The sequence below is a fragment of the Camelus ferus genome, chromosome 23, assembly GCF_009834535.1.
Source record: "Camelus ferus isolate YT-003-E chromosome 23, BCGSAC_Cfer_1.0, whole genome shotgun sequence".
Taxonomy (NCBI): Eukaryota; Metazoa; Chordata; class Mammalia; order Artiodactyla; family Camelidae; genus Camelus; species Camelus ferus.
The window spans coordinates 28,001,802-28,014,937 of NC_045718.1; the positions used below are offsets into that span (position 1 = coordinate 28,001,802).

The 13,136-nt window shown below is 46.7% G+C and overlaps 1 protein-coding gene across 5 annotated transcripts in view; it reads left to right on the top strand.

Moving 5' to 3' along the window:
- Positions 1-13,136, top strand: part of KIF26B (kinesin family member 26B) — a 428,353-nt gene that overhangs the window by 346,297 nt on the left and 68,920 nt on the right. For all 5 annotated transcript variants that reach the window (XM_032466561.1, XM_032466562.1, XM_032466563.1 and 2 more), the window contains 3 exons: positions 4,308-4,514; positions 9,093-9,186; positions 10,433-10,695. In XM_032466561.1, coding sequence (XP_032322452.1) covers positions 4,308-4,514; positions 9,093-9,186; positions 10,433-10,695 — 564 coding nt within the window. The remainder of the gene's footprint in view (positions 1-4,307; positions 4,515-9,092; positions 9,187-10,432; positions 10,696-13,136) is intronic.

The window sequence follows — 13,136 nt, forward strand, 5'->3', positions numbered from 1 at the left end:
GTTTCGGCTCTGTATCATCTGTGAGAGCCAGGGTGATGGCTATTGCCATGGCTCACATCCATCGTGGGGAATCCCAGCATCACCACGGCTGCCACTTGCCTCAGCAGGAGGGAATCAGGACCCTGGACCAGAGTTCTGGGGCTCACTGGCTCTGCAGTTTGGCTCTTCGGTCTCGAGAGACACTGCTTTTGGTTCTGGAATCTCCCCTGACAGTCTCCCCCACTATGCTTCTCCCACCATTCTTCCTGTTGGTGGATTCTGATGAACCCATCTTACATGCCTCTGGCATTCCTTGGAGAACCATTGCCAGACACATTTTAGAAACTGAAGAAAAGATGGGGAAGGCTTAAGGATAATTTGAATACTGCTGGGTTTGAGACAAAAATGAAGCCACATGGTATTTTTGGTTGATCTGACTTCACCTTGACCATCTTCTACTGAGCTGATTCTGAAAAACCTGTGAACTTAGGCATCACTGTCAGGAGTCAGAATATAGAAATGTACAGGGACTGAAGGATGGTGGTGGTTAATTTATTCTGCAGCCTCTAACCTTGTAGGGGAAATACTGTGTATCTTTACCGGCACACTCTCATTGACCATTTACTGTGGCCCAGATGCAGGCTGGGACCGGTCACTGTTTCATGCGTGTCTGTCCCAGGCTTTCATTGTGAGGCTTCATAAAGGAGTTTCAACAAAGCCCACGCCTGAGCAGGATGACTGTGTCCTCTCTGTGTCCCACCACCTTACCATCATCTGTAGTCTTTCTTTGATTGGTGAGGGACCCGTTGGATGGTCAGATTTGCCCCGAGCCCTCCTGAGCCTTACAGTCTGATAAGAGCCTGCAGCCGGACAGCTTCTGGGTAGAGAGACAGGCAGTGAAGAGCCTCCCTGGTCCATGCTTGGGACAGGGGAGGGTCCATGTGACCATATGGAGTGGAGCAGTAAGCACTGGTGAGGCTGCCCCTCGGGGGCTCCCTGTAAGGCTGTGTGGCAGTCAGCGCTGCCTTCACCTTGACGGCGAGTCTACACAGTTCAGGAGCAAAGCTGTGTGAAAGTCTCACAAATACCTTCTCCCTCTGTCCCCCCCCGGCCATCTAGGAGGAGGTGCTGAGATAATGGATGAGCAGGACAGTGAGATGACTGCTGCCTGGAGCAACAGGTGTCTCGCACCATCCTCTGAACAATTAGATCCATGAGACAAAGTGGGGTCTCAACCAGGGAGAGCTCTGGGAGACGAGGTGCTAAGCTACTCTCGGGGTATCAGGGCGTCAGGCCCTCCTTCCTCTTTCTCTGGGTCTTTGTAGATCCCATTCTCCCAGTTCTGATGCTGGGACTGAAACAGTGACTGCCCCCTTTCTCCTGAGAGCTGGGGAGAAGTTCTGTGCAGGTTACCAACTGTGGGGACCCTCTGCTCTACCCAGAGCAGCAGAGAGAGGGAGGGTGGAAGTAGATGTTGCCAAGAACCTACCAGTGTTTGCAACAAAAGCATGAACTCCTGGCAAGAAGTCAGGGGACCTTCTTGATCACAAGTGGTATCTCCTAAACACTTTAATTACAGAGGATTAGCGGGAAGTGGAGGACTGGACTAAAGGAATAATGACACAAAGAAATGAAGCAGGAAAACCCAGTTTCTGTCCTTTAAGGGGAAGAAATAGCCATTTATTTAAATGAATTGCAAAGAAAAGAATGGAGTGCGGCATCCCCCTCAGCCCAGAATTCAATGGCTTTTTAAAGAGCTGTGGATCTCCCTGGTGAGACCTGTGGCTGGGCTCTTCAGCTTGTCTGCAGAAATTGAACTGCAGGCCTGGAACTTCATTAAGATTCAGGAGCGTTCCCTCTAGACAAACGGCTCACTAAGTCCGCCCCTTCTCTCCTGCTTCTCCTTGTCGGCCCTTGCCTGACTTAGCTCGTATTTTACATTCAGCACCTCTAGTTACCCAGAAATTGCATGCAAAATGGTGAAATAGAAAAGCAGCAGGCCATGTGACTCCATCAGTTCTGCCTGGGGTTGCATCGTCCCTGACTTGTAGTGTTCAGAGGCTGGGCTAGGAGATTTGCTTACAGAAAGCCTGGAGGTCCCTGATGCCCACCAAAAGTTGCAATTGGAATATGTGCTCTGGGCACACCTGCTGCATAACTGGGGCAAATCTATAGAAGTGAATGGAACCAAAAGAAGATTGGAGACACTCAACAGTGAATAAGAAAATTGCCAGAAGGGAATGCAGACAGATGTGATGGTTAGTGTCATATACGTAGTGACTACGTGTGAAACTTGGCAAGGCTTTACTAATAGGAGCCTTGTAAGGCCCAGCTCCGTCTGTCTGCAGTGATCCCCAATCGCATCCTGTTTGTGAGTCCAGGGCAGGGGGTTCTGAAACCTTCTGTTAACACTGATTGGGAAATGCTAGGGTATCATTATTCAGATGGGGGAAAGTATGGGGAGGAGGAGGAGGAAGTGAAAAAGGGATCAGGCACCTACTTTGTGCTCAGTGCTTCGCGTGTCAATTCATTTTCTTCTCACAACTGTCCCATGAGACGGGCATTGTTGTTCCTAATACACACAAGAGAAAACTGAGGTTCTGAGAAGCTTGACGACGTATAGACAGCAACCGTTGGCATAGTGGGAAAAGTGTGGGTTTTGGAGTCAGACAGAGGTGGGAGCAGAGCCCAGCCTTACCACCTGCAAGTTCTGTAACATCTGTTCTCTCTCTCTCGTCTATAAAATCTGGACAAGAATGCCTGTGCACTGGCCTGTCGGGAGGATTAAATAAGATGCTGTAGGTAACAGCACAGCCCTAGCACACCATAGACCCTCAGGAAAAGGCAGGTATCATTATGAGACCTCAGTGGGAGAACCGAGATGTGAACCCTGAGAGGTCAGCCTCATCCCAGCCTTGTCTTTTTCCACTGTGACCCCGAGCCGCCGAATCCACCCTTGAGTACTATTCTTAAGGGATGAGAATAAGCACAGCCAGGACACGGTGCAGGACGTCTGATGAGTCCAGCGCCTTGGGAATTCTTTACATTTCAGCTCTGTGCACTGCAGACGAGTTCCCATGCCCCCGCAGGCAGGGCTGAGATAAGCAGGGTATGACCTCACTTGGTATGCACGGTGTAGATTATTCCTTGAGCATTTCTGTAGGTTGGAAATACTTTCTGTAAAAATTTGCGATCCCTCTGCCCAAAATTGCATGACTGAGATTTCATCAGACCTGAAAATTGATTAGATGAAGAGGGCATGACACAGAGAGGAGTTTTAAAATAACTCTGTACATAGCATCAGAATTTGCCACATTATATTACAAAAAATTTCTGTCTCCATGTCTGTCTTCCCCTCCACTCTATGTACTATGGGTCTTTGCATCTCCAAGGCCTAGCTCAGTACCTGGTTCAGACAGTAGGTGATCCACACTTTTGGCATGAACCAGCAACATGAGTAACCAAGAGCTGGTCAGGGAGCAAATGCTATCCATTTCTGTAAGATTTGAGCCTCTAGGACTGTGCGTGTGTGGCTTCGGCTTGACTTCTGCTCATCTCCAGACTCTAGTCCATTTCTACAAATGCCCCGCTCAGCCATGGGGTGGGGCTGGGCTGGGCTGAGGACTATAAACATTACTGTTCAATTACTCAGGAGGTGGGTTAAAGGGGCATTGCCTCCTGTTTCCCACAGTGATGCACTTTCATTCCCTAAAACAACAATTTCTATGCACTCCCTTAATGGGATTCCAAATAACATGTTTCAAACAAATCTTTTATCACCATTGCCCCTTGGAACACATTTCAAATGCTGGCCATTAAAAACAGACCATTTCACCGGCTTCTAATGATGACACTAATAACTGTGGGTTTTTGTCTCTAAGAGTCCTGATGAGCAGGAAGCAAGGAGTAAATCATGGAGCTAACTTTTATGTCCGCGGTTTATTGATCTGGGAGCTTCAAGGGAGCTGCACCAGCCCCTAAAGCTTGGCAGTCCGCATTACCTTTTCATCTAAGTAATTGGGCCACCTGGGTCCAGTTAATTTTCTATTTATATTTAATAAGAAGACAAAGAACATGCTAACATGCTGCGCCATTTCTGAAATAAGGTAATGGACAGATCAAAATATTCTACTGGGTAATTATGAATAAATCCGTTTTCCCATGACCCACTGAGGATTATGTTGCTAATTCATTGTGCATTTTATCATAATTTATTGTGAGACAATTCCACGCTGCCATGTATACTTGTGTCTCCAGAGTAAGGTACTCCACCATAAAGTATCCAGCTACCGTCACCCATGCCATTTCCTGCCTTGGCTTCTTAACAGGTTAAAGTCATGCTTCGCATCTGTTCCACATTGGCTCGCGATACCTCCGAATCCAGCTCTTTCTTAAAGGTGGACCCACGGAAGAAGCAAATCACCTTGTATGATCCCCTGACTTGTGGAAGTCTAAATGCCTTCCAAAAGAGAGGGAACCAAGTTCCTCCTAAGATGTTTGCCTTTGATGCAGTTTTTCCACAAGACGCTTCTCAGGTAGGTATAAACCTTCCTCGAGCTCAGGCAATATTGGTTAGTTTCAGGAAGCTTTAACTGTTCACTGGGACCCATGAGCTGGGAGAGTGTCTTCCAAAGCACTCTGATGAGTCAGTTTCACCATCTACACAACAACTTTTGGAAGCCCATTTAAGTTCCATTGAGTAGGTCAGTCCTTTTGAATTGCTGGTGTCATACCGTGGGCAGGAGCATGGTGTCAGGATTTCAACAAAACATATCCTTGGAGAGAAGGAAGAAAGGACGCATCAGTGGATGGCAAACAGAAGCAGAAGAGAGCAGACAGAATTGGAAGTTTCAGGAACAGCTGCATCAAGGTGCTGGTGACTGGTTCATCAGGACCCTGCTCTTGACTGGGCTTCTGGGCTTCTGACTAGAAAGTAAGAAGGGCAAAGATGTTTCATGAAGCTGAGTTAGAATTAGGCAGGGTTCTAGGGCCCTATAGAGGGCAATTCCTAGTGAGGACCTGGAGGGCTAGGCAGGGAAACTGAGACTGACATGCAGTCCTGTGGCCTGGATCAGTGGAGTGGAGAGGAATAGGAGAGGCTAGGGAAAGCTGTGTTACAAACCACCCTAAGCCTAGTGGATTAAAACAACAAATATTTATTATTGCTCATATTTATTATTATTATTTATAAATAATGAATATTTATTACTTCTTAAGGGCCATGAGCATTCCTCTGCTCCTAGCCTGGCTCACTTGTGTGTCAGGGATTAGCTTTGGGTTGGGTAGGCAGCTCTACTCATCTTGGCTGGATGCTGTCACACATTTGAGGGTTGGCCAGTTTTTGGCTGGTCCAGAATGGCCTTGGCCAAATCACCTGGTCTGTCTTCCATGTTGTCTGTCATCAATCAGCAGGCTATCTTGGGCTTGCTCTCATGGCAATGACATTATCCAAGCTTGCAGACCTCTTGAGGTCTAGGCTTGGAATTGACACTACATCATATCTGCTAAAGTTGATTGGCCCAAATTCAAGGGGTAGGTAAGAGACTCTACCTCTTGATTGCAGGAGCTGCAAAGTCACATTGCAAGGGGCCAACACACAAAGAGGGGTGGACAATTGTGGCCATTTTTTGTTAATCTGTTAGGAGTATAATTTGGAGGCTTCTTGGGGGCCCAGAGTGCCAAGATTCCTGAACCAAAGCTCCTGGAAACAATCCCAGTAAGAACAGATGCCGACTGGAAGATTCACTTACACCATCTGGTGCAATTCATCTGCAATGAACTGTTGCAACTGGATCTTCTAGTAGAAAGCTATAACCCAGGTTATAGGTGTATGGTGGCCCACTTTGCTTGCATTTTGGTATCAGACACCTGCACCTTCCAGATAAAGTTCCAGGACTTCCCAAGATTTATACAAAACATAATGCAATCGAGTAACTAATAGCCTGGAGCAGAATCTGAAGACAGGGTTCTGACGGCTACCATTTGCAGAGCCTGGCAATTTCCTCCATGTGGCATCTGAGTGTAGGAAGTAGTGATGTTCACACAGGCACCCATATTACACTAGAGGCACTTAGCACATATATAGGCTCCATTCATTAACAAACTGAGCATGTGGTTCCCCCGAAGAGTTTCACCATGAAAAGACAAAGTACTTTATGAGTAAGTTCTATAGTTCTTCTCTTCATTACATTTTTTTGTGTGTTGTACCACCCAGTGGGCTCGCTAATCTGAACCTGACATTGGATCTAATAAATGACCTACAAATAATTTAATTAACACACTTAAAACTTTTCAAAAGCAAATCTCCCTAAATTGTAAGAATTCCAAAGCAAACCCTAAATTAAGTGTGGGCTATTAATGAGTTTTAGATTTATTCCAGAAAAAGGAGCCATTTTTATTGCTTACGTCTTGGCATATACTTCACACTGGATACCAGAACTCACATGCTCAATGTTATAGCTGCACTTGCTTCAGAATGCTTTCTTTTGTTAAAATTTCCAATATTATGATAAATTACATTTCAATATAAATTTCATGTTTGCAAGAAGTTTCATATACAGTAACCCATCTGACCCTTCCTGGAATTCTGTGCTGTTGGAAGGGAGGTATTGCAACTTTTACACTGCAGACAAGGAAATTGAGACTCAGAAATTCAGTCTTTCATTCACTGAGTGCTCACTAAATGTAATAATTTTTTACTATTCTGTTGTCACTGTTAATAGTAAAATCATGCTGTGGGCATGGGCGGAGCACCTGAGAGCCTCTGAAGCAGGAGAGCAGGAAAGTGTGCAGAGTGAGCCTCTGCTCCAGGCCCTTGCTGTTGGCCTGTGAAGCAGCAGCCACCACGGTGGCAGTTATGAATTTTGCTTCCTCTCAGTCTCTAAGGCCATCAGCTTCCTGAAGCTAAGCCGTAATTACAATAGTCCTTGCTCCTTCTAGCCCTTATAAGCCATCCTTGGTACCCTCCAGTGGCCTCAGCTGTCATCAGCTGCCCACCATTAGGCAGACCTCTGCTGGATCTAGCTTTGGGGAGGTGTCTTAGTCCGTTTGTGCTGCCTTAACAAAACAGCACAGACTGGCTTATAAACTGCAGAAAACTATTTCTTACAGTCCAAGAGGTGGGAAGTCCAAGATCAAGGTGCTGGCAGATGTGTCATCTGGTGAGGGCCCCGTCTTGATCCATAGACAGCTGTCTTCTTGCTATGTCCTCATGGTGGAAGGGGCAAGAGGGCTCTCTGGGGCCTCTTTCATAAGGGCACTACTCCCATCCGTGAGGGCGCCACCCTTGTGACCTAATCACCTCCCAAAAGCCCCACCTTCAAATACTATCACATGGGAATTTCAGCATCGGAATTTGGTGGGGGAAGGGCAACACAAACATTCTGTCATTACTAGAAGGGTCTCAGGCCTGCCTGGGGGTGAACAGAAGCTTCCTGCACAGCTAGCCCTGCCTGTGAGTATTTGCTTGGAAAGCCTCCAGCCTCAAGGGGAAAGACAGCAAAAGGCCTTCAGGGGCCATGGTCAGCTCCTCACAAACACCAAATGGACAGGTGTCTGGCCATTCTCTTCTCAGTGGACACTGGGCAGGAATTCTGCAAGGGGAGGCCTGCCCACCCTGTGCCCTGTGAGGCCGCTCCTGCATTTCCTCTGTCCTCATGTCTGTATTTCCTTGTACATGTGATTCAGTGATATGTGCGTGTTTGGTCCACACACAACTGGCTTTCTCTTTTGCTGACCTTGAATCTAATATATTATTAGATGTGTGTCTCAAGGTAGGCCCCCAGCCTCCTAACCCCCATCTCACTTTATGTCCAAAGAAGGCAGAGTTTGTTCGGTAATAATACCTCCTGGCTGTGCAGAGGCGCCTCTGGCAAATTCTCTCAAGAGTCCTACCACCTCAGTCTCAGGATTTAGCACGAGGCTCTCGTTACCTAGATCCCAGGGTGTGACAGATCCTGTGGTCCCCACGGCAGCCTTGTCCTGCCACCCCCTTCGCCCAGGAGGTGCTGAGGCGACCACAAGAACAAGCGACAGTTGCTGGAAGTGTGGTTTTTCAATTTCGGTTTGGGAGAGAAAGTTGATTTCCGAACATAGGTTCATTGTGCTGCTGAAACCTGGAGCTGAGTAACGACACTCACTGCTGGCTGCAGTTCTCAGATTCCCACCGGAAGGCTTGTGACTCCGATGCCTGCAGAGCCCTGTGTCTGCACGTCCTCTGAACGCTTCCAGCTCTGACTCCGGTGCTGAGGCAGGAAGGAAGGTGCAGCACACAGCGACGGATGCTAACCAGAGAGAAAGTTCCCGGATCCCCGAGTTGGTTCACAAAATCTACCTCCTGATCGTTTGCAGAGCGTTGTATTATTGGGTGTTCATGGGGAAATACGAAAAGTCACCAAGAGCCTGGCCTCTGTCTAAAGATTTAATAGTCAAGCTGGAGCTGAGACACAGCAGGCTGAAGACCACCCACTGTAACACACTGACCAATGGTGACTGATACTGTATATGTTGAATGTATCTGTAGAGAAAGAAAGAAAAGGCTGATTTTGAAAAGAGGAGGATGTAGATGGAGAAAGAGGAGGAAGCTGGAAGACAGATGCCCATCACAAAGCTCCTGCTTATATTAGAACTACAGTGGATCTCAAGGTCACTTTCCTGAAATGGCACAGCCCCTTTTACCCTCTAATGAGCCTAACCCATTTCACAAGCTTGTGTGTGTGTGTGTGTGTGTGTGTGTGAAGGACAGATCTAACCAGCAGAAGGTGAATGGGAAGTTTACATGCTTGTTAGGGAGGCCAGAATGGCAGATCAGGGAAGGGCATGAGGTCCATGAAAGGACCCTTTGTTCCCATTCCAGTCTGTTCCCACATGATCTGCAGAGAGAGCAGATGAGATGTATCACAGATTAGCAGGAAGGGTGGTTTGCATCTAATGTGTGTAACACTCAGGTGGCAAGGGGATGGGAAGTCCGATGGGTTCTGAGCACCTCCAGAACTCTGTTAGAGCTGACCCGTCTGGGAACTCCATGGCTCTTGAGTCCCTGAGCCCCAGGAAAGCAGGCACAAGTTTTTGCTGTTAAGGATCCACTCACCGCTCGTGTCTCTTGTGTCTCCCAGGCTGAAGTGTGTGCTGGAACCGTGGCAGAGGTGATCCAGTCTGTGGTCAACGGGGCAGATGGCTGTGTGTTCTGTTTCGGCCACGCCAAGCTCGGTCAGTGAGAGCTTTACTTATTCATGCTGTTTGCCGGCTTTCCAATTACTTTCTCTATTCTTCTGTTTTGTACCCAGAACCCTCCAATGAAAGGAGAGGTGGTTTCCCTTAGGTGCTGCCTTGAATAATCACGAATAACCATATGTGCTTCTGAAATGTAGATGTTCGTCCTAATTGGATTCCCAATCATCTAGGAAAGCCTTAGAGTCCAAGAGATGAACAAAAGGAGTAGTGGGGTTGTTCCCACCTGGTCCAGGTCAGGGTCACACCCAGAAAGCCAGCAGGAAAATTACATTTCCTGAGCAGGGGTGGTTGGGAAGCAGAGAAGGCTCCCCCGCCCCAACTTCCCCAGAGGACTCAGATTGGTGAATGGAGCCAACTATAAAGGCCAGAGAAACTGTCACCAAGCGATACCCAGACCATGTTGGCACCCGTCTGGGGAGATCAGCCTGACAGCAGCCTCACTTCCCACCATCCATCCAGCTGTCGGGAATCCACCTGTGCTGATGAATCTGGGAGAGGAGGTGGCCCACACACCCCTGTGATGGTTTGGTGACTGAATCCCCTTGAATTACCTTCTTAATCCTGACCTGTGGCCATCTGCTCACTGCGTCTGACCACACATGCTTGATAAGTTAGTAATTTGGGGGGGGGGGGTCCAAAAAGCGACCCTGGGCAGAGCTCCCATCAGCCACCATGTGATGATGGAGGCGGCTCTGGGCCAAGACGGAAGGCCCATTTCATCTCACTGCCACTTTCGTCTTCTTGATCTCTGATCAAAACAGTGATTTAGATTATAATGAAATTCACTCATGCTATAAAAATATACCCAGCATTTAACTTGAGAAACGATATAAAGTGTAAGTGTGCGGATTGAATCTGTGGGGTGGTGAGAAAAAGAACCATAACCCGGATGAAAGATCATGGGCCTCCCACCACGAGTAAGACGGTGCGGAAACTGGACAGCTTGTCGTGCTTGGGACCCTCCTCCAGGTCAGTGGTGATTCAGTCTTGTCATTAGTCTGGGCTCTTACATTCGTCTTTATAGCCGTTTCATCAGTAGTACTTGGAAATGTCTTTTTTTGTGGTGGTTGTCAAATGTTTCATATTTCTCCCAGCTTTCCATTTCCTTTCTTCCCATTCCCCACTCCCCATGCCTTTCTTGCATCCTTGGCATCTATTCTTGAGATTATAGAGTGATGCCCAGACACTCAAGCTGCTTTTCTTTCTCCCCTCGCTCTCCCAGGAAAATCCTACACCATGATCGGAAAGGACGATTCCATGCAGAACCTTGGCATCATCCCCTGTGCCATCTCTTGGCTCTTCAAACTGATAAATGAACGGAAAGAAAAGACGGGAGCGCGTTTCTCAGTGCGGATCTCAGCCGTGGAGGTGTGGGGCAAAGAGGAGAACCTTCGGGACCTGCTGTCGGAGGTGGCCACAGGCAGCCTGCAGGACGGCCAGTCCCCGGGCGTGTACCTGTGTGAGGACCCCATCTGTGGCACGCAGGTGATTGCTTCTGGGGCTTGGCTGGCTCCGAGGTGGCTCATCCCTACCTGGGAGGCTGGGGCAGTTCACCCCATGACTCACTCAACATGTAAACTGGGGAGGCTTACAAGTGTTTACTTTACAAGTGGACTGGGGCTTTATGGCCTGCAGCTGCAGGGCCATCTGCTCACCCAACCTAAATATTTGTACCTTGAATCTAATTGACAATGAGCAGGAACCACAATTGTTGTAACGTTTGGGGGAAATTGAATTCACTTTCTTTACGCCCCTTTCAAAAAAAAAAAAGTACGATCTTTCTTTTGTTTAACAACAATCCGAAATATTTACTGCTTTGCACAAATAGCTACAGCCATTACTGGGGCTGTTTATGGCTCTATAAACTGTGTTTCTGGCACTGGTTTACAGCTGGATTAGTGGTGCTGTAGGAAAAAACTAATAACTACTTTCTAATTAGAACCATGATATAATTGCTGGGACTATGGAAGCCAAGAGAAGTTCCGGTTCGCCTTTTCTGGACATCTTCCTGTGTCTTCTTGTTGCTGTTTGACAATGGATGTAGGAATGAGCCGAGAGGTCCCTGGTTCCCATCCAGAATAGTCAACTTTTCCAGTCTCTAGCAATAGGCTGTATTTTCTGGCTTTATCTGATGCCCCCTTTTTTAGACAGGTGTTCGTTTTAGTAAGTACCTGCCTCATCCTAGGTGGGATTGTTCTCTCAGGTGAGGAGACCCACTCTGTTACACCCAGCTACACACACCTGACCGTGTCCTTCCCCTGCTTAAAGCACCACAGATCCTTCCATTTCCATTATGAATCTTCATGATGTGCAAGGCCATTGTGACCTTCCAGAATCATCTCTTACCGCTTACCTCCTTGCCAGTCCTCTTCAATTACATTTTGGTTCCCTAAGAAAGCAGTGCCTCTCAAACCTCAGTGTGCATATGAAGCACTGTGGATCTTGTTAAAATGCAGATTCTGGTTCAGTCGGTCTGGGGTGGGGCCCCTAATTGTGTTTTTCTAATGAGCCTCCCAATAACTGACCACACTTTTTCAGTAGCAAGGCTCTGAGGCACCAGCCTCTCTCCCTCTTACTCTGGGCCTTTGCACGTTCTCTGTTCCCTATGCATGGAACACTCCTCCTCTCCTTTTGCTTTTTATCTGGCTAACTCCTTATTTTGGGGATACCAGCTGGATGTCACTTCTTCCAGGAAGCCTTCTTAGATGTTTCTTTTGATTGTCAGTTGTGATTGCCTGGTTAGTTCTCTGCAACTCTCAAAGGTCAGTACCATGTCTGACTAAAACTGGCTCTTCATGGTTTTGACAGACGCATCAGATACCATTTGGATATGGAATCTAATTAGAATGCAAACTAAGTAGTCATACAAAGCTTAATCAAGTGGTTCCCAAACTTTAGTCTTCATCTGAGTCACCCGGAGGACTTGTTAAAACACGGACAGCTGGGCTCCACCTCTAGAATTTCTGATTCAGTAGGCCTGGGATTGGACCCCTAAATGTGCGTGTCTAACAAGTTCCCGTGTGATGCTGCTGTTGCTGGCCCAAGGACCACACTTTGAGAACCACTGTTCAGAATCATAAGATGTACTCAGACAAGATCTACACAGCACCTGTGATGGAGTCAGTGTCACCCTACCCACTGCTCCCTTTCCAAGCATTACCTAGACACTTAGATATGCTGTAACCTCCATCTACTTTTATTAACTCCCTTAATGAAGTTCCACATAGGTGAAAGATCTGGTTAACTGAAAACTAAGAAAAAGAGGAAGAGACATCCTGTTTATCTTGCTGAAAAAAATCTTAAACATTCTTTGGGTTATTTATTTATTTATTTTGCCATAGTAAGTACAAAACAATGAACACAACAGAATCTCTCTTTGAAGTTTGAGGATTTTGATGGTCTCAGGTTCCAAACATAGTCTCTCACAGTTCAAGATTACAGGTACCATCAGTCAGAATAAAAAAATTGTCAGAATTTGTATTGACCCTAAGGCACATGCTGCAAATCATTTCTTTGAGTAAACCAGAAATATTACTTCCCTTTTCTCCCCTCAAGAAAAGGAACACTGGTCAAATTCTGAGTAAAGTTTACTACAATTTTGAAGGCATCTCATAGAATTTAGACCCATTGCTTAAATGCTTCTTTAATCGATTAATAAATATGCCATGAACCTGAATTTAGGAACTAAAGTAGATATCCCTTAAATGATATAGATGAGACACTCAGGTATCTTGCATGTTTTCATATGTTGTTTATACTTACTTTTTGTTTATAATTATGCTAGTAAATATGACCTAAAATTGGCTTTAATTAAATAGGTGGAAGAGTTGAGAGTTGAGCTAAAGCTAACTAAGTTTTTTCACTTCTTTGGGACACCAGTACTGTCTGGACTAAAATCTCACTTTGCAACCTACCTGCCTCTGAAA